Raw genomic sequence first — 18,058 nt, forward strand, 5'->3', positions numbered from 1 at the left:
GAGTTTGAAGTGGATGCACTGGGGGATGAGGAGCCAGCGGAGATCTCTGAGGACAGGGCTGATGTGTTCAAGGGAGGAGGTGCGAGTGAGGAGGAGGTGCTGGTGAGGAGGAGGAGGTGCGGGTGAGGAGGCGGGCAGCAGAGTTCTGGATGTACTGGAGTCTGTTGAGGAGACTGGAGGGTGATACATAGAGCAGCTATTGCAGTAGTCGAGGCTGGAGGTGACAAAGGCATGGATGAGGGTTTCAGCAGAGGGGAGAGAGATGGTCACGGGCGAGCAATGTTCTGGAGGTGATAAAAGGCGGTTTTGGTGATGTGTTTGACGTGGTGCTCGTAGGAGAGGGTCAAGTCAAAGATGATGCCAAGATTACAAAGGGGGGAGGATGAGGAGACTGAGGAGCCGTCGATGCAGAGGGTGAGGTTATTGTGGGTTTTGGTGAGTGTTTTGGGGCCAATGATGATTATATCAGTTTTGTCGCAGTTGAGTTGGAGGAAGCCTGGCTGTAGTCAGGACTTTATTTTGGAGATGCAGTTTGTGAGTGTAGAATGTGTGGCCGGTGTTATGGATTTGGAGGACAGGCAGAACTGGATGTCATCTGCAAAGCAATGGAACTGGAGACCGTGATGGCAGATTATATGACCAAGGGGGAGGATGTAGAGTATGAAGAGAAGGGGGCCGAGAACTGAACCTTGGAGAATTCCTTGAGTGAGTGGGGCAGAGGGGGACTTGCAGCGGTTAATATGGATGAAGTGGTCTGTCAGTGAGGTAGGAGGTAAACCAGGAGAGGGCGGTGTCTGTGATGTTGAAGGTGGTCTGCAGGTGGCTCACCCTGTTACCTTTTGTTTTGAAAATGATTTTGGCCAAAACAAATATTTACTTAGTTTCAGTTTCATTTTTGTCCTCGTTGCCCTTGCTCGATGCACTAATTAAACTACTGCACTTCATATCAATTTGCGAAGTTATAGTGTATTATCTTGTATCATGTTTTTGTATATTTATGGAGAATTGTGGTGCAGGCACATGGGTGACATAGGCTTCTGGGCTGAGCATTGTACAGGATTGTACTGTTAACTGTAAGGAGGATTAGGATACGGCCCAGGAGAGATTGCAAGATTACTCAAGCATTCATGGATGACATCTAAAACCTTTTCAGGCATGTTTTTAATGAAAGTACATTATAACATAGGAGTAAGTTCCAAAAAGTTGATACCTTCTTTGAATATTCATTATACACTACAGTCGTGGACAAAATAGTTGGCAACCCTCTGGCAATGAAAGAAAAATCAACAATCATCATTGAAATAACTTGAAACTGATAAACGCAATAATAAATAAAAATTTACTGTCCAAAGAAAATCAAACATTGCTTTTCACCTGTGGCTCAACAGAATTATTAGAAAAGAAAATAAATAATGAAACTGGCCTGGACAAAAATGATGGTACCCTTAATGTAATATTTTGTTGCACAACCTTTTGAGGCAAAAACTGCAAACCAATTATTTCTGTAACTGTCAGAGACTTCTGCTTTGGTCAACTGGTATGTTGACCCACTCCATGTGAGCAAACTGTTCTAGTTGTCTCAGGTTTGAAGGGTTCCTTCTCCAGACAGCATTTTTCAGCTCATTTCACAGATGTTCAGTAGAACTGAGATCTGGGCTCACAGAAGAACACTATCTGTCCAAAAGACATTCTCCCAGACGCTTTTTGACTTGTCAGTTTGCATCGTGGCAAATTCCAGTCTCACTTTTTTATGATTTGCTCTCAACAGTGGTGTCCTCACATGAAGTCCACTTTGGCTCAAACAGTGATGGATGGTGTGATCTGACACTGATGTACATCACCCTTCAAGTTCACATTTCATTTGTTTGGAGGTTGTTCTGGGCTCGTTGGTTCCATTCGTATGATCCATCTCTTCAATTTGTCATCAATTTTCCTCTTGCAGCCACGTCCAGGGAGGCTGGCTACAGTCCTGTGGACCTTAAACTTCTGAAGAACATGTGTAACTGTAATCACAGGAACATCAAGCTGCTTGGAGATGGTCTCATTGTCAGGAAATGTGTATTTATTATTGCTTTTCTTAGTTTCAAGTTATTTAAGTGAAAATTGTTGATTTTTCTTTCATTACTAGAGGGGTACCAACTATTTTGTCCATGACTGTATATATTAATATTTTTGGTATTTTTTATAATATTTTCTTCCACCAAAGTCCCAACCACATGCTTTTACTGACAGTAGGACAGGCTGTAGAGGTGAGCTGACCTGGCTGAGCTGCAGGTGCAGGTCCCTCTTGTCTGTAGCCAGGGCGGAGTTGAGGGCGGACATTGTGTCTAGAGCATCCTGTGTCTCATCCAGCTGTCTCTTCAGAAGTGTCTCTGAGGAGGACAGACGCAGTTCCACCTCCCTGCTCTGAAGGGCAGCACACAGACAGTCAGCCCAGAGAGAAATCACAGTCACTCCAAACAAGTCAGGTGGGTTGTACACGAAAGTATGAAGGGTCCTTTATTATAAAGTAAAAATAGGTTAAGATTATTGTTTAGGTTAAGGTTAGGCATTGTGCATCTTTTCTGGTGGAGGGCCTGTCACCTGCTTGTCTCCATGGAGATGTTATTGATTTTCCTGGAATGTTCCATGGAATGACATGACAACACATCTATCATTATGAGTTAATTAATAATTAATTAATAATTCTCTCAGTGAATGAGGTTGCCTCTCCACAGATCTGACCTGTAATGTAGCCTATAGTTGTTTCCCTTGAGAAAGAGAGGTTTAATCTCTACCGTGGAACATTCCAGACAAAGCAATAACATCTCCATGAGGACAAGCAGGTGACGGTCCCTCCACCAGAAAAACTGCGCAGTATACCTTTAAGTTTAGATTAAGTTTTACCTTTGTCAGAGCATCTCGCGCGTCTTCAGCCTCTTCTTCTGCCCTGTGTCTGTCCAGCTGCTCCTGCTCCAGTGCCGCCTGCAGGTGCCACAGGAACATTACAACATTAAAATATTAGAACACAATGACCACAGGGCTAAACCAGAACACACGCAGTCTGACCGTGAGACTGTGGATCTCCTGGCTCTGTTGGCTCTCCCTCTCTGTCAGCTGCACCTTCTCCAGGAGCTCCTGTTCTACCCTGAAACAGACCAGAGTTTAAGTGACAGACAAGAATCTAACAAGTGGATGTGAGGGGTCAGTGCCTGTACCTCTGCTGAACCTGCTCTTCCAGAGTCCGTCTCCTCCTCTCCTCTTCCTCCTTCTCTGTCCTCAGCCGGTCTCTATCCCTCTGTAGCTCCTGGACCTCTGAGCGCAGGGCTGTGCTGTCCTCCTGCTCCCTGACAGAGCACAAACACATCAGAGTCTGAATAAGAATACTCAACAAGGAAAAAAGGCATGCAGTTAAACCTCTGGAGGTGGTCCTGGGTCTCACGGAGAGTCTGCAGTGTGAGAGCTCTCTCCTCCTCCCTCTGTGTGAGCTCTGTCTGCAGGCGTGTGAGAGAGGCCTCCAAAGCACTCCTCTCCTCCTCCCTCTGTGTGCGCTTTGACTGCAGGCGTGTGAGAGAGGCCTCCAAAGCACTCCTCTCCTCCTCCCTCTGTGTGAGCTCTGTCTGCAGAATGCTCCGCTCCTCTTCCAGCCCATGGACAAGCTGCTCCAGAGCCTAGGACACAACCACACTCATCAATATACTCATTACTAGTGAAAATTAGAACAATATAAACAACTAAACACATTTCGAGTGACAGTGCAAATGTCAAAGTGCCAGGGTCTGGTCTCAAACCAATGGCCTTTAGTTTCCCTAATGTGTGATCTACTGCTTACACAGGACAGGACAAACTTTTGAAGCTTTATGTTTGAACCAGGTTTCTCTGCTCACACAATTAAGTTTGACTGGTGCCATCTGTCAAGAACAACACGCATGATTCAAGTGCACGTGCTGAGTGAGATTCAAACCCTAGATTACCTACAGACTTATGGCGTTTGGTGACATCTGCTCATAGCATCAGTTCTACCAGTGTCAGCTGTGACTGAGGCAAAGGTCTGTATTAAAGTCTGAGGTGTGAAAGCAGCACAGCTAAATGGTTAAGTGAAAAATGTTTGGACTTAGAGTTACAGTGTTGCTGTTGAATTAGTGGAAGGTTTTTAGTAGAAGTTTTTTATGTAGATGTGAACATAAGAGACACTTTTTTCATCTTGTGGTTATTTGTATGTCCTGTAGAAGAGTTAAGTAACATATCCAGTTGCGGGAGTTCGTTACAAAAGAAGTCAATGGAAAAAATGTATTCTATTTGATTTTTATATATCAAAAACTAGATGAGTGACATATGTGAAGAGCAATGACAGAAAAGAGAAAAACTGGATGATTTTGAATCAAATATGAGGAGTTGAAAGGGGCCAAAACACAAGATAAATGGTAAAATGCAAGGGCAAATAGTGACTGCGTGAGGTCATCACGTAGACCCTCCATACTTAAATAACATTATGAACCTTAGTTTGGGACCGTGGAAAGACAGAATACTGTGAGAAGAGAATACTGTGTCTTACCTGCACTTGGTGCTGGTTCCGTTGGAGGGCGCTCTCTGTCTGACTGATGACTCCCAGCAGAGAGGACAGATCCTCAGAGGAGACAGGACATGACAGGCAACTCTGAAAGAGGGTCTGAAAACAGCAGCAGAGGTGGTCTGGTTAAAGATGGCAGGCCTCTTCATGGTAGGCCAAAACTTAAACAACCTATAATTGCATTACATTTTATAATGTTTTGTTTCATTCATAAGTTGACCACACAAATCTTGCATATTTAGGTTGTTCTTTTCTTAAACTGAAAACAATCCACCTTTCATCTTCTGAAGACATTCAGTGGTAATACACGAAATGCTCCATTGTGTTTTAACTCCTTACACCTTTATTAGAATGATTTTATAATTTGGAATTGACAGATGTTGAAGTAACAGCTATAGCTTTGGCCTCATTAGCCTCATCGAAACTACTTCACTTCACAAATACTGAAGAGTAAATCTGTTCAATCTAAACTTTAAAACTACCAATACATGCAAAGTGGAACAGAGCATTTTGAGCTTTAGAGATCCAGACAGAATAAGAATAAAGGGTTATTCAAACATGTGTGAATGAAACATAACAGGTCTGTTTTGAGGAGAATAGTAGCATTATACCGTGGCTAAAAGCTCACATTATTAAGTTTTGCATAATATAGGACTTACATCTAACATCCAAAGCCCACTCACATGAAGTTTAGACCTTTACAAACATGATTCTTCCATGAGTTTAGCTGTTCATATCTAAGACTTCTCTCAAATGTTAATGCTCACAGCCATTCTGAACTGTATGAATCACAAGTATTTATAAGATACACAGTAATGAGATGTCTGTGCTAAAAGTGCCCTCACCAGGCCTTGCAGCGCGGCACTCACAGCCTGCAGGTTGGACTGGGCTTCTCTCAGTCTGGCACACTCCTGCCTGTGCTCCAGCAGACACAAGGAGGTGCTGTTCAGGCTACACCAGCACAAGAGCAGGAAGGGACAGGGAAAACACAACAGGTGGACAAAGTGGAATCAGCATATCGAAACATGCCCCTGGCTTTGGATCATTTCAAAATGTATATCATTATATTATTATATTATAATATTATAAGGACCCCAGGAAGACTAGCATGCTATATATACTAGTGCACAGTAAATAGAGGCCAGATCTGACACACTACTTCAACACAGGAAAAGTGATTAGTACTATTAGACAGTTGGAGCTGGTATTGAACTGCCAACCTTCCACTTCTAATCTCGAAAATGCTGCATCTATGGTCATTTGGACACATCAGCTCCATATAGAAGCCATTTTACATTTGATGGTACTGGCTGGGATTTATTTTACTCTGAGTTAACCAAGTCTAGTCCCAAAGGGAGGAGTTCTACAGAGAAAATACCTTGCTCTAACAACCCATGGTAGATGGTCACATTTTTATATAGCGCTTTTCCACCTTCAAGCCACTCAAAGTGCTTTACATCAAAGAACCACTTACCCACCCACACACACACCGGTGCACCCACACACACACCGGTGCACTCACACACACACACACACACACACACCAGTGCACCCACACAGAGGATCATAGGAGTTCTTTTAAATGTAAACTGGCTTCTGGATGGAGCAGAAAGTTTTGCAAAATCAGCATCCAGATGGACATCGCTGAAAGCTTCTTTACACTGAACCACTCCTGGACAGTGTGTGGGGTGTTCCCACACCAGTGGCAAAACCTGCCATTGTGTCTTAGGCAAAACACTTCATCCACATTGTCTAGGATGAAAGTGGTGTGAGCGTAAGTGATGGTGATGGTCAGATGGCACAGAATGGCAGCCTCGCATCTGTCAGTCTGCCCCAGGGCAGCAGTGGCTACAATAGTAGCTTACCATCACCAAGTGTGGAGTGAATGGATAATGCACCAAATTGTAAAGCGACTTTGAGTGTCTAGAAAAGTGCAATATAAGAATAATGCATTATTATATAGTCCCAGCCAGTCCCTCCAGCACACTTACTCCTCCTTCAGCTTCTTTAACTCACAGTCCTCCTGGACCTGTGCACCTTCAGCAGGGCTCAGCTCGTCCAAATGGAATGTCCCCAGTGAGACGGAGGACACCGAGACAGGGGACACAGGGCGGGGAGGGGGAGAGGAGTCTGCCACCACGGTGGAGGACAGAGTAGGGGGGGGCAAAGCAGAGGGAGCAGAGGGAGTGAGGACATGGGGGGAAGAGGTGGCAGCAGGGGCCTGAACAGCAGACAGGGACACAAGAGCAGGTAGTAAGGAGCTCTGGTTGAGAGTGAGTGAGTTACAAGAGGACAGCACTGACGTGGACAGACGAGACAAGTCCGCTCTCAGCTGCCACAGGTCCCTGCACAGAACACAACAGAATCATCTACAAGTCACATTAGGGTTAGGAAATACCAGGACAGATGAGAATGAAACAAGTTATCATGTTAACCCATGAATGAATCAAAAATGTACACATTATTCATGACACAGCGTATATGAATCCCAGTCACTTTGACCAAACCCACTTCACTGAGTAAGGCTGGAGTACAGAGTACAGCGTACAGCGTACAGCGTACTGGTGTTTTAATTGTGTTTTCATGTTTAGAGCAGCTCCCACTGTTCCAAAGAATCTAATCTTTGACAAATCACAGACAAGAATCCAAACGCTGAACACTGAACAAGCACCTGGTGTGCAGAGGTTCACTCATATCTGATAAAAGCTCCCTCTGTCTGTGTACACCACAGAGAAGTGTCATTTCTTTGTTTTCTCATTCAATGACAATAAAGCAACCAATTAATCAATCAAACAACAACAATATTTAAGCACATTAAATTCACAGGCTACATCTAGATGGAACCAATTTAATCACTGTATTACATTAAAGCCCCCAGCCCCCAGTATGTAACACAATTTATTTATTTTTATATATTTATATTATATATATATAATAATTATTATTATATAATATTATATTTATATTACATACTATCACTATATACTATCACTTTAAATAGGCCTATCATGTTGTATACAACATATATCATGTTGTATAATGTGTTGTGGTAATGTGTTGTTTCATCTGCTTTATCAATCATGAATTCAAATTTGAGTTGACCCTGGCCCCTGCTCGCTGAACACGCATGGTTTCATTCAGAAAATCCAGGGTTAAAAGGAGTTGTTAAGCAGTTTCGTAGCACCTTTTATCCAGGGACACATATCCGGGTTAGTCTATTCGGGGGAGAGACACTTATCCAGGATAACTTCAGCCAGCTTCATAGAGCAGGTCTCAAATTTAACAAAGTCAGAGTTTACCGCCCAGGCACATACCTGTCTGAGACCGTCCTGAGCGAGTGCCACTGACGCTTGAGCAGGACCACAGCCCTCCACAGGGACAGCAGCGCACCCTGGTGGTGAGTCCGGACCAGTTCACTGCTCTGTAACACAAATGCATGGTTAAGAAAACACACGACAATACACAGTGACACTAGGACACACAGACACACAGGACACACAGGGACACACAGGGACACACAGGGACACACAGGGACACACAGGGACACACAGGGACACACAGGGAGGACACATAGGGGCAGGAGAGCATTCTGATGGTGGCTCAATCCCAGGAAGACTAGCAGCCTCTCTTATGAATAATGAAATAAAAGTATGGTTTAAAGCAGTATTTCACATCTGCACACCTCCTTCTGCGTCTGCCAATCAGCCTCCCAGTGCTCCGCCTCATTTACTGCTTTGGACCAATCAGCCGTCAGCTTCTCCAGGTCCTCCCTTAGGGTGGCATTGCTCTGCTCTGATTGGCTGAGTTCCTCTCGGAGTAGAGCGTTGGTATGTGCCAAAGCCTGGGATCTGAGACGCACAGTTAGGACATGGTCAGCCATTTATGAAAACAAGAAAAATGGACATCACCAGACACATATATGACTTATACCAGGGGTCTCCAGCCTTTTTTCTCCAGTTACCTACCTTTACAAAACAAAAATGGCAGCATGCTACCAATTTCAGCAGTCGCAAAGAAACTGAGTAAATATAAGAGCCACAGCAAACTTTCGATGGGGAACAGTTAGATTCTCATAAAACATAAACCATTATCCATTTATTGATGCACCAAGTTAGACATTAAAACGATACAATTACAACGGTAATTAATCAAATGTTACTAATTGTGCACTATACATAGAATTCAGAAATACCTTGGAGAGCTGCTTGGAAGGGGGTGGAGAGCTACTGGTAGCTCCCAAGCTACAAGTCGGAGTCCCCCGACTTACACCTGACTACTATTAGTACAGTAATACTTTGCAGCTGATGTCATCAACATTTCCTGGGGGTATGGTGGTAACTTTAGGCACTGCTGTGTCTGAGGCTTCGTTTCAGACTTTAATCTAAACTTTATTTTAACACAATCTGAAGAGTTGACTAGGTTGGAACTACAATAGGTGATTTGTGTTTGAGTTTCAGATTATTTTAAACTTTTTTGCCTGTGTTTGCTAATTGTATCACCATGGTAACTGATGAACATTCTGCTATACACATACATGTACAACACTCCCCCCATGATACCACTGCAAAATATCAGTAACTATATGACAAAACAGAACAAAGACAGAGCTTTTTACTACCTGCACTACTATTCTATTCTATTCTATAAATTTATTTAACATTTAACACAAGGGGGTACATGTGACTGCTTTCATGTTTTTCTAAGTCTGACTGGGTTCGGTAGAACAGAACCTGCAGTCAATAATTATCATAGTTTTACAGTTTGGCAGTGGCAGTTTGTGGAAAAGTACAAAAATACAGAAGGTAGCGCTGAGTTGTTATCAACATGAAAAAGCCCGTCTAAAACGCAGAGACCATTAATGCAAAAGGAAGGACGTTTTCTGACAGTTCAAACCTTCATTTAACACAATAAATGTGTTGTCATTGATTTGTACTAATCAAAACTAGTGTGTCATTTAATAATGCTTTGGTCCAAACAGGAAGTAAAATTATAATCATTACCAAAATAAGAAAAACTAGGAAAAAATAGGCAAGATTTGTAGTAAAACTGTAAATCTTAGATGTGTTAGCTGTGTTTTAGTGAAATGTGGTCTAACCTGTGCACTTTAGTCTAGTGAAAACAGAAAGGCTGTGTCCCAATTCGAGGGCTGCAGCCTCCGAAGGCTGGTTTTAAGGCCGCATACGTCACTTCCGGTGAAAGAAGGCCTGTCCCATTTCATTTTTATGTCATGCAGCCTTCAAATGCAGCCCTAAAACCGGCCTCGTTTCCATGGAAATGGGGCCGCGAACGGAGGACACATCCGAGTATCCTTCGCAGCCTTCAGTATCCCAGCATGCACCGCGCGGCGGCAGTCAGATGTTCGAAAACACGGAGCAAAAAGCCGGTCCCGAGAGCGGAGAAAAACATGTGAGTAACACTTTTAACTTTAGGAAATCATTACTAACACAACTGTAAACGTAAAATACGACCATAAGTCCCACAAAACTGTCAAATAAGTTTGTTTTTAACTGCGTGAACCGCGGAGTTTTGAGCTAAAGTTTGCCTAGTAATGTGCAGCTAATGCGATGAAAAGTCCGCTCAAACTTTCATATTTGGACACATTTCCATCAAACACTCATCATGTTTTTACTGTTAGGGGAAAAGAAGCTCACAGAGTGATTTAAAGAAGCTACGAGGAGAAAACTCCACGTTTTCACGGACAGTGTAAACATGTAAACAGTTGGTCAGTGTAGCTCGGAGTTAAGATGAAAACACACATTATTTCATACATTCAGCTGAAAAAAGACTCAGTCTGACTCTATCAAAGCTCATATTTACTTGTAAATCACATAATATATGCCTCCAACGTGTGCATTTCATTCAGGGAATACATTATCTGCTTTTAACAATCCGTGCATGTTTGTAAAGTGAAGAGTATATAATATCCTGCCTGGACAGGTCAGATTTATGATGGACATGAGGCTCGTTTAACAGATTTGTGCAGACACTGGTGTAGATACGACCTGGTGTAGATACGACCTGACTGTGTCTGTTAGGTCTGTCACATCTAATGTTATAACAATGAGAAATCTGTTTTACATGAATTTTCTTTTCTCATCTGCAGCCTCCTGTATGAGGACGCGACACACTGCAGGGGCCACAGAACTGTTGGCTGACAAGATGCTTGTGATTCATAAAATGGGTCAAATGCAGATGACAAAGTAAAGCCAACGCTGAGCTGGAGGTGCTGACCCAGACTCCTGCCAACGATTAGGTATGGGGCATGTTACATTGAAAATTGTACTAATAAGAGCTGCAAATGAATCATGCTCATGTTGAAATTATGATTTAAATTGTGAAAATATGCATTTCTCAAATGTGTGGGATTCCTCTATTCATTTAGCTGTTTCAGATATAAACTGCCTTTGAATCTGAATGTACATCAAAGTTTAAGTTCAACGTTAAAATAGTTTATTGTCAATTCTTCATACAAAAAACATATAAAGAATCGAAATTGTTTTTCTCACTCCCTTGCGTATAAATAAATAATAATAAATGTAAATAGTGCGGAGGGAGTCCAGGTGTTCTTTGGGGCTGCATGCTCTTTGAAACTTACTTTCCTCTAATAGTTTTGTGTTCTTAATGTGTGTGTCATTACAGGTTTTCACTCTACAGGACAGAACTTTGAATCAATCAGACGCAACAACCATTCTGCTCTTCCTCCTCCAGAAGACGAGAGACACATCACACTGAGTGGTCCAAGTCCACTGTCCATGTCTCCACTGTCCATGTCTCCAATGTCCATGTCTCCACTGTCCATGTCTCCACTGTCCATGTCTCCACTGTCCATGTCTCCACTGTCCATGTCCACTGTCCATGTCTCCACTGTCCATGTCCAGAGTCTCTGAGGAGCAGGTCCAGAGTCTCATATGATCTGAACAAGTGTGTGAGACAGAAATGAAAACATCTGCTCATAAGTGTTTCTGAATGTTTTTCAGCCTGTACTGACATTTGATTTATGGCGAAATGTGCCATTTATTTGGTGTCTCTTTTGATAGTAACTAATTACATGTACTATAAGAATGTACTATTGTACTGCAGATAAGCTGTGGTATTCCACATGACCATATCTGGCAAAGATAATTTGTTCATTTTTGATTGTCACTTGCTTCAGCAAAAAGGGAACACAATGAGATTTACTGACATACAGCTGTTTGTACTAACTTGTTAATGCAGAGTGTGTGTAATGGGTTTAATATTTGACTTCATATTATGATAAAGTATTTCCAGAAGTTCCTTGGATTGTTTAATAAATCATCTTTTCTCAGGAGAGATGTCTTTCTTTCTTTACAAACTGACTGTATAAATGTAATCCCTGGTCAATATAAAAATCCTTAATAATGATAATATTTAGTAATGCATATCTCATCACAGTTTTTTTAATTTTAAGATAATTTAGTCTATTTAAAATGTATCCCTTAAATATAGCCGTTTTGTTTTGCAAAAGTTAAACATACATTTTCGGTTTTGGCCATAAGATTTGGATGCGAATTATTAAAATAATTTGGTCACAAAATCCGACAGTTTGATGACCTGTGCGTCTTTTTACTGATCCGTGTGTGGAATCTGCGCGGAGCGTGTTAGCATTAGCATTAGCGCTAGCAGCGTCCCTCGGTTGCTAGGCGACAGGGGAGCGGCTCCGAGGTCTAGACCTGTCCCATTTCCGCAACGGCCTGGCGGTCCGCGGAGGCCAGTTCAAGGGCTGCAGCCTTCGCGGCCGACGAAGGACCCAGCCTTCACAGCCTTCGGAGGCTGCAGCCCTCGAATTGGGACACAGCCAAAGTGAGGGGTACATTCAAAAGCGTGCATGTTCTGTGTGACGTAATAGGGACACACACCTTTGCTGTTCCTCCTCCAGCCTGATGAGGGCACTCTCCAGAGAGTGGCTGTGCTGGTCCCGGAGTCTCTGCTGCAGGGCACACCTCAGAGTTAAAGAAGAGCGTGATCTGATGTAGGTGTGTCTGTGTGCAATTGTTTTGTTTTGTTTTTTTTTGTTTTTTTTAATCATATAAATAAATACACAATATTTGGGGGCTAGTCATGAGACAATATGAAATAAAATATTAGAATAACTCACACTCTGATGACAGACTGGGGAGTTATACACAATTATACAAAATGTACCATAATTAATTATTGTCCGCCCCAGTGTCCCCAGCCTTTTTATCATGATAAAATTATTATTGTTTATTGCCCCATGGCTACAGGGGACACCTGCTCAAGACAAGACCAGGAAAGACCTGTTCCATTTCTAAACCCGACCAGAATGTGCACGAAAGTAGCTTCAGACGCATAGACTGTAAAACTGCGGCTAATCAGGAGCCAAGATCCATATTTGGAATTCTGACCGTGAGTATTATAGCAACTAAAGAGCCAACATGGAGCAAGGCTGCTGAAGCTCCTTCCAAACTCCTGGTTTAACAGGGATTGGGCACTTAGCAGCACTGTCAATCAAATTGTTGGAGCAACCTCAGGAAAAGAAGCTGCATGATTTGTCTGTTATTAATGTTCATATCTTGATTTAGGAACAAAGTAGTGAAAAAAGTGGGTTAATATGAATAGACCAAACTGACGAGCCTGACAGCAGCAGTTAGATAGAGAGTGGCCACGGTTTTACAATAGAAAGTGAATTGGAGCCAGGGTCGACGGAACCAGAACGGCAGCCATGCTCACGGAAAGCACCAGCTAGCGAGTTAGCTATGTTCATGCAGTCTATGATCGAGCGCATGTAAGGGAGCGGTTTACAGGGGACAGGGTCTGACCTCTGTGCTGACCAGCTGAGTCTGCTCCTGCTGGACCTGGACCTCCAGATGTTGAGCTCTGTCTCTGTACTCCACCACCTGAGGACACACAGCGGCACATGCACAACCAACACATTTTGCTACAGATAAAACATTGATTTAACAGAACAGATGCATCATTGTCTATTTGTATTAGTCTAATCCTAACTATTGTGCAGTTTAGACAAGTTAGGGTTAGGGTTGGAGGAAAGAAGGAGAGAGAGAGAGACTTTTGGTCACAACTATTGGTCACAAGAGAAAATTGGGAAACAGGAATATCTCTACGTATGTCATATCTGCAACCTGTGTCCAGCTAGAAAGTTATACAGTTCACCTATATAGAAAAAGTAGAAGAAACTAGGCAAAATAATAAAAAAACATACTTTAGTGAAATAGTCTAAAGCTGTTAAATGAGCTTTAAAGAGGGAGTATTTTAAGATGAGGGAGCACTGTGATGATGGAGCAGACCTTGTTCTGTAGCCGGTGGATGTGCAGAGCCTGGCGCGCCTCTCTCTCCCGACACTCCCTCATCTTCCTCCTGCAGTCCCTGTGCTCCTCCTCCAGGGGGAGTAGCGACATGCTCTGCAGCAGCTGCACACACAAGACACACACACAAGACACACACATGTGCATATGAACCATAGACTTATGCATAGTTTATCATGTGAACAGTGCAGAGAGATGAAGGCCCACTGACCCGCTGGCCCAGGGCCTTGGTCTTCGACTCCAGCTCGTCCTTGTGGGCCCGGGTCTCAGCCAGCGCCACCTGAAGGCGGCACACCTCTCTCTGGAGCTCCGCCCTCTCTTGCTGCCAGCCAATCACAGCCTCCGCCTCCATGTGCATATCTGTGGTCTGCCTTTATGCTGGAACAAAGGTGCACTTCTTTACTTCAGCTCATTCCCTTATAACTTCTGCTCTTTTTCTGTCTAATCCAAAAGTTGGTGGTACAATCCTGCTGCCTTCAATGCATACTCCTTGGGCAAGACATATCTCAGAAAGACCAGTTAAAAGACCTGTATGTTGTAATTTTGTTTGTAAGTGTTTTCCTTCTTTCCCCATTGTTCCTCCTACACAGTCCTGGGAAAAATGACTTTCACATAATCCGCATCAGAAAGGACTGATATCAAAAATGTATGACTTTATTCTGACATTAAATGACCAGTCAAGCTTTAGAATCAAGAATACTTGGGAAAGAGAGTTGGGAATACAACTGAGTGAGGATCTCTGGGATGATTGGTAGAATACGGTCCACTACTTCTTGTAAAACTTTGAATTGGATAAGACCAAGCCGAGCACATCAGGTGCATTTTTCAAAATCAAGACTCCTTGAAATGTACCAGAAACTGAAGACAAATGTGAAAAGTGTAAAGGCTCTCCTTGTCACCTTAGCCACATGTTTTTTCTTTGCCATAATCTTCATAGTTATTGGTCTAATTATTTTATCACTATATCAACTGTTCTTGGAGCAAACCTACAGTCTTGTCCTCTCATTGCCATATTTGGGATCACTGACTCCTCAATACCTCTGACTTCTACACAAAGGGATATTACTGCATTTACTTCTCTAATTGCAAGACGTATACTGCTATTACACTGGAAATCTGACAAATGTCCTTCTTTTTCGATATGGCTTAAAGATATGGTGGTATTTCTAAAACTTGAAAAAAATAAATATACATTAAGGGGATGTACAGATAGATTTTTCCAGGTATGGCGATGCTTTATTTCTTATTTTTTTTATTTGCGAGTGTTACCAATATGAATGTACCAGTACCTACCTGATGTAGTTGTAGTTGTAATTGTAATGTGTTGTTTCTGTAATTTGGAATATTTAATATCTAATTGGTGGCGCTATGTATGTGGTTTAAATGATGAGCTGAGATGGGTTGGGATGAGGATGTTCTTTATAAAAGAAAAAAAAATCCTGTTATTATTTTTGTACACGTATATTGTTGATGCTTGTATTTTATTACACTGTGCTTGTGCAATTGGACGGGGAAAAAAAGACAACTGTATGTAACCTGTACTCTTATGGTTGAAAAAAAAACAAAAACTTACAATCACAACTGAACCTGTGTGGACAGTGCTTTAACCTGCAGGCAGAGGACACAGCCACGTCCCATGATTTTATACCTTTTATACCTTATCTGTAAAATCCTAAGAGCGTTGAATGTAAACATTTTGACTCTTGGTCTCTTGTAGAAATAGGGAAGGTGTTTTAGGAATGAATTAAATAAGTAGAGAACAGTATGTGTCAGTAATTTGTAAAATGTATTGTCTGTATTTGAATTGCTATGAGCTCCATTTATAAACCAAGGCTGGCTTCAGGGGTGTCTCATTTACAAAATGTATTTGCTAAATTATGCTTACAATGGTTACAGTATATTTTGTCATTTTGTAATAAATAATAATAAAATAATAATATTTTTTCTTAGTATATGGACAGACCGGGACTCACGTGAAGCTCAGAACCTCCAGAATTCCCTCCCTGAGCTGCAGAGGCTGCACTAGCACTGACTCATGACTGACTGCAAGTTCTGGGGTTTGGGGAGTGACCACTGAAACTGGCAACCCAAATAAGAGACTCAAGTGAGGCTCATTCTGCTTTCTGATTGAATATTTGTCTTGAGAACGAAATTATAAGATAAAAGAATGGGATATTATGCCCAATGTTTTTGTAATTAAAGTGCATATGACATGTTAGATTAGTTATTTCTCTGAAACACAGTTACGTCATTATATTTATATTTTTTTGTAATTTTGGAGAAGGTTATAATTTAACTTTAGGTTGGATACAGTGAGCAAATATGACATATGATGAGGTATGTTACCTAAACAAGGGCTAAATCCTTTCTAAATTACACAATATTTATGATTTGACTGATAAAAACAAATGACAGTACTTTTATTTAGTTAAATCAATGTTAACCTGTGCATAAATTGTCTCTGAATTTTTGAGAGATTTTATATAATTTGATGACACAGGTAGTACTGCCTGTATTTTCCAAATTTTGTTTTCTATTTTTCTTCACAAACTTAACAGACACTTAACTGTGATCTCTGATAAATACTGACCACAGGTACTATTTCACCAAACCCAGTCAGAATGAGAAAAATATATGAATGTGTCAAATGTACTTTGACATAACTCAGTATTACAGTTGTTATTAGTAAAAGCTATACAGTATGTGATCTGAACATGTCTAAAATCTTACACACAGGTCCTTTACAGAGCACACATCCCGCTCCGCTGGACACCACAGCAGTGAGCTCAAACTGTTCCACACACTGACCATCCACTGCCACATTTTCACTTTTCACTTTATCATCATGACACCTCTCTTCTACCTGTTCACAAATGCACATGTTTATTTTGAACATTACATGATGACAAAGAACGTGTAACACATTTTCTAACATTTATGTGAGTAAACTGAATAAGAACTGCTCAAACTGAAACTGAAATTCAAGCCTATCTGTAAATGTAAGATTTTTCCCCTTTTCGCCTGCAGTACCTCGCCTTAAACATGAAATACTAACATGAAACAGATTCTATGAGAGAAAATGTCTGATATAAAAGCAAACGCGTGCCACCATAGTCTGAAAGGCTATACTGCTGCCCAGTTCATTCTGGGGCTTTAGAATAATCTGATCATTAAATCCTGTAATAATCTGAACCTTTAAACCTGTGAGAGCGACAGAGCCAGAGCCGAACCGTTACCGGGCTGCGACTGCTGTTAACCACTAGCATTGTTAGCGTCAGAAAAGCGGCATAAAAAGCATAAGGCTTGTGTATTTACAACTACTGTTCAACATAATTTTAAGGGCAAGTTGATCCAAAGTTCAAGAGAAGTTTCAAGGAAAAGTCAGAAACCAGAGAGTGAAACTAACCGGAGCAAAGTGGCTCCAGAGGCGCACTGACCTGTGAGTGTGTCCGACAGAGAGCCGCTCCTCACCGCCACGAGCCGAGCACTGTGAGCCTCTCGCAGCACCACATGATCCATCAGAGCAAAACACTCGACTGCACAGTTCAAACTCACCTTTCACCCGCGACCGGACGTGACGTCATATACCCGCGCCCGTACGTGTGTGTGTGTGTGTGTGTGTAAATACTGCCCCCTGCTGTCCACACATGGCGGCAGACCTATTACATTTTTGAACCCATAATTATTAGAGGAACAGCAGATAGAGCAAAGGTCGATGGAGTTTTTTAACTCCTTTGTCATCAGAACGTCCAGGTGGAGGCAAATGAAGCACACATGTACAGTTCATTCACTCAACACTCAGTGGTGTTCAGCTGCTACTGTAGCCACAGCTGCCATGGGGAAGTCTGACAGAAGCACAGCTGCCAATCTGCACCATCAGCCCAACTGACCACCACCAACACACACACCACTTTCATACTAGCAAATGTGGGTGAAGTGTCTTGCCTAAGGACACAACAACAGTTTTTGCCAGTGGCACCCTCCTGTGGCACCTGATTTTCCCAGTGTCTCCCATCCAAGTACTGACCAGGCCCAGCCCTGCTGAGCTTCTGAGATCTGATGGGATCAGGCTTTGATAAACCGGTACAGCCACAAAATAAATGTTGTCTCTATAGCATCTTCTCTCCTCTTAAACACCATCTTGTCCCAGTCTATTATTTCCATATATCTGAGAAAGATTCTGATGACACACATCAGCTGTGTT

At 42.2% G+C, this 18,058-nt stretch overlaps 1 protein-coding gene and 1 long non-coding RNA gene across 6 annotated transcripts in view; one reads left to right on the forward strand and one right to left on the reverse strand.

The window, feature by feature from the left end:
* Positions 1–17,429, reverse strand: part of si:dkey-230p4.1 (trichohyalin) — a 31,556-nt gene extending 14,127 nt beyond the window's left edge. The window contains exons 1-16 of one of the 4 annotated variants that reach the window (XM_055153363.1): positions 17,292–17,399; positions 16,585–16,717; positions 14,066–14,232; positions 13,837–13,959; positions 13,351–13,428; positions 12,427–12,497; positions 8,232–8,397; positions 7,864–7,970; positions 6,541–6,894; positions 5,395–5,464; positions 4,535–4,648; positions 3,397–3,650; positions 3,198–3,326; positions 3,049–3,127; positions 2,887–2,964; positions 2,260–2,406 (exon numbers count right to left, since the gene is read on the reverse strand). In XM_055153363.1, coding sequence (XP_055009338.1) covers positions 2,260–2,406; positions 2,887–2,964; positions 3,049–3,127; positions 3,198–3,326; positions 3,397–3,650; positions 4,535–4,648; positions 5,395–5,464; positions 6,541–6,894; positions 7,864–7,970; positions 8,232–8,397; positions 12,427–12,497; positions 13,351–13,428; positions 13,837–13,959; positions 14,066–14,212 — 1,917 coding nt within the window. In that variant the 5' untranslated portion in view covers positions 14,213–14,232; positions 16,585–16,717; positions 17,292–17,399. Of the gene's footprint in view, positions 1–2,259; positions 2,407–2,886; positions 2,965–3,048; positions 3,128–3,197; positions 3,327–3,396; positions 3,651–4,534; positions 4,649–5,394; positions 5,501–6,540; positions 6,895–7,863; positions 7,971–8,231; positions 8,398–12,426; positions 12,498–13,350; positions 13,429–13,836; positions 13,960–14,065; positions 14,233–16,584; positions 16,718–17,291 lie in introns of all 4 variants that reach the window. The other 3 variants (XM_055153356.1, XM_055153368.1, XM_055153360.1) reach the window with 3 other exon arrangements.
* On the forward strand, positions 9,662–11,858 carry LOC129408905 (uncharacterized). 2 transcript variants are annotated; one of them, XR_008632166.1, is made up of 4 exons: positions 9,662–9,955; positions 10,653–10,802; positions 11,189–11,393; positions 11,444–11,858. It is a non-coding gene; the product is annotated as an uncharacterized LOC129408905 (long non-coding RNA). The 2 variants fall into 2 exon arrangements; XR_008632165.1 differs by having other exon boundaries at positions 9,664–9,955; positions 11,189–11,858.
* Positions 17,430–18,058: the final 629 nt, after the last annotated feature.

This window comes from Boleophthalmus pectinirostris, unplaced genomic scaffold (assembly GCF_026225935.1).
Source record: "Boleophthalmus pectinirostris isolate CB_2022bp ecotype Guang Dong unplaced genomic scaffold, ASM2622593v1 HiC_scaffold_1, whole genome shotgun sequence".
NCBI classification, from domain to species: domain Eukaryota; kingdom Metazoa; phylum Chordata; class Actinopteri; order Gobiiformes; family Gobiidae; genus Boleophthalmus; species Boleophthalmus pectinirostris.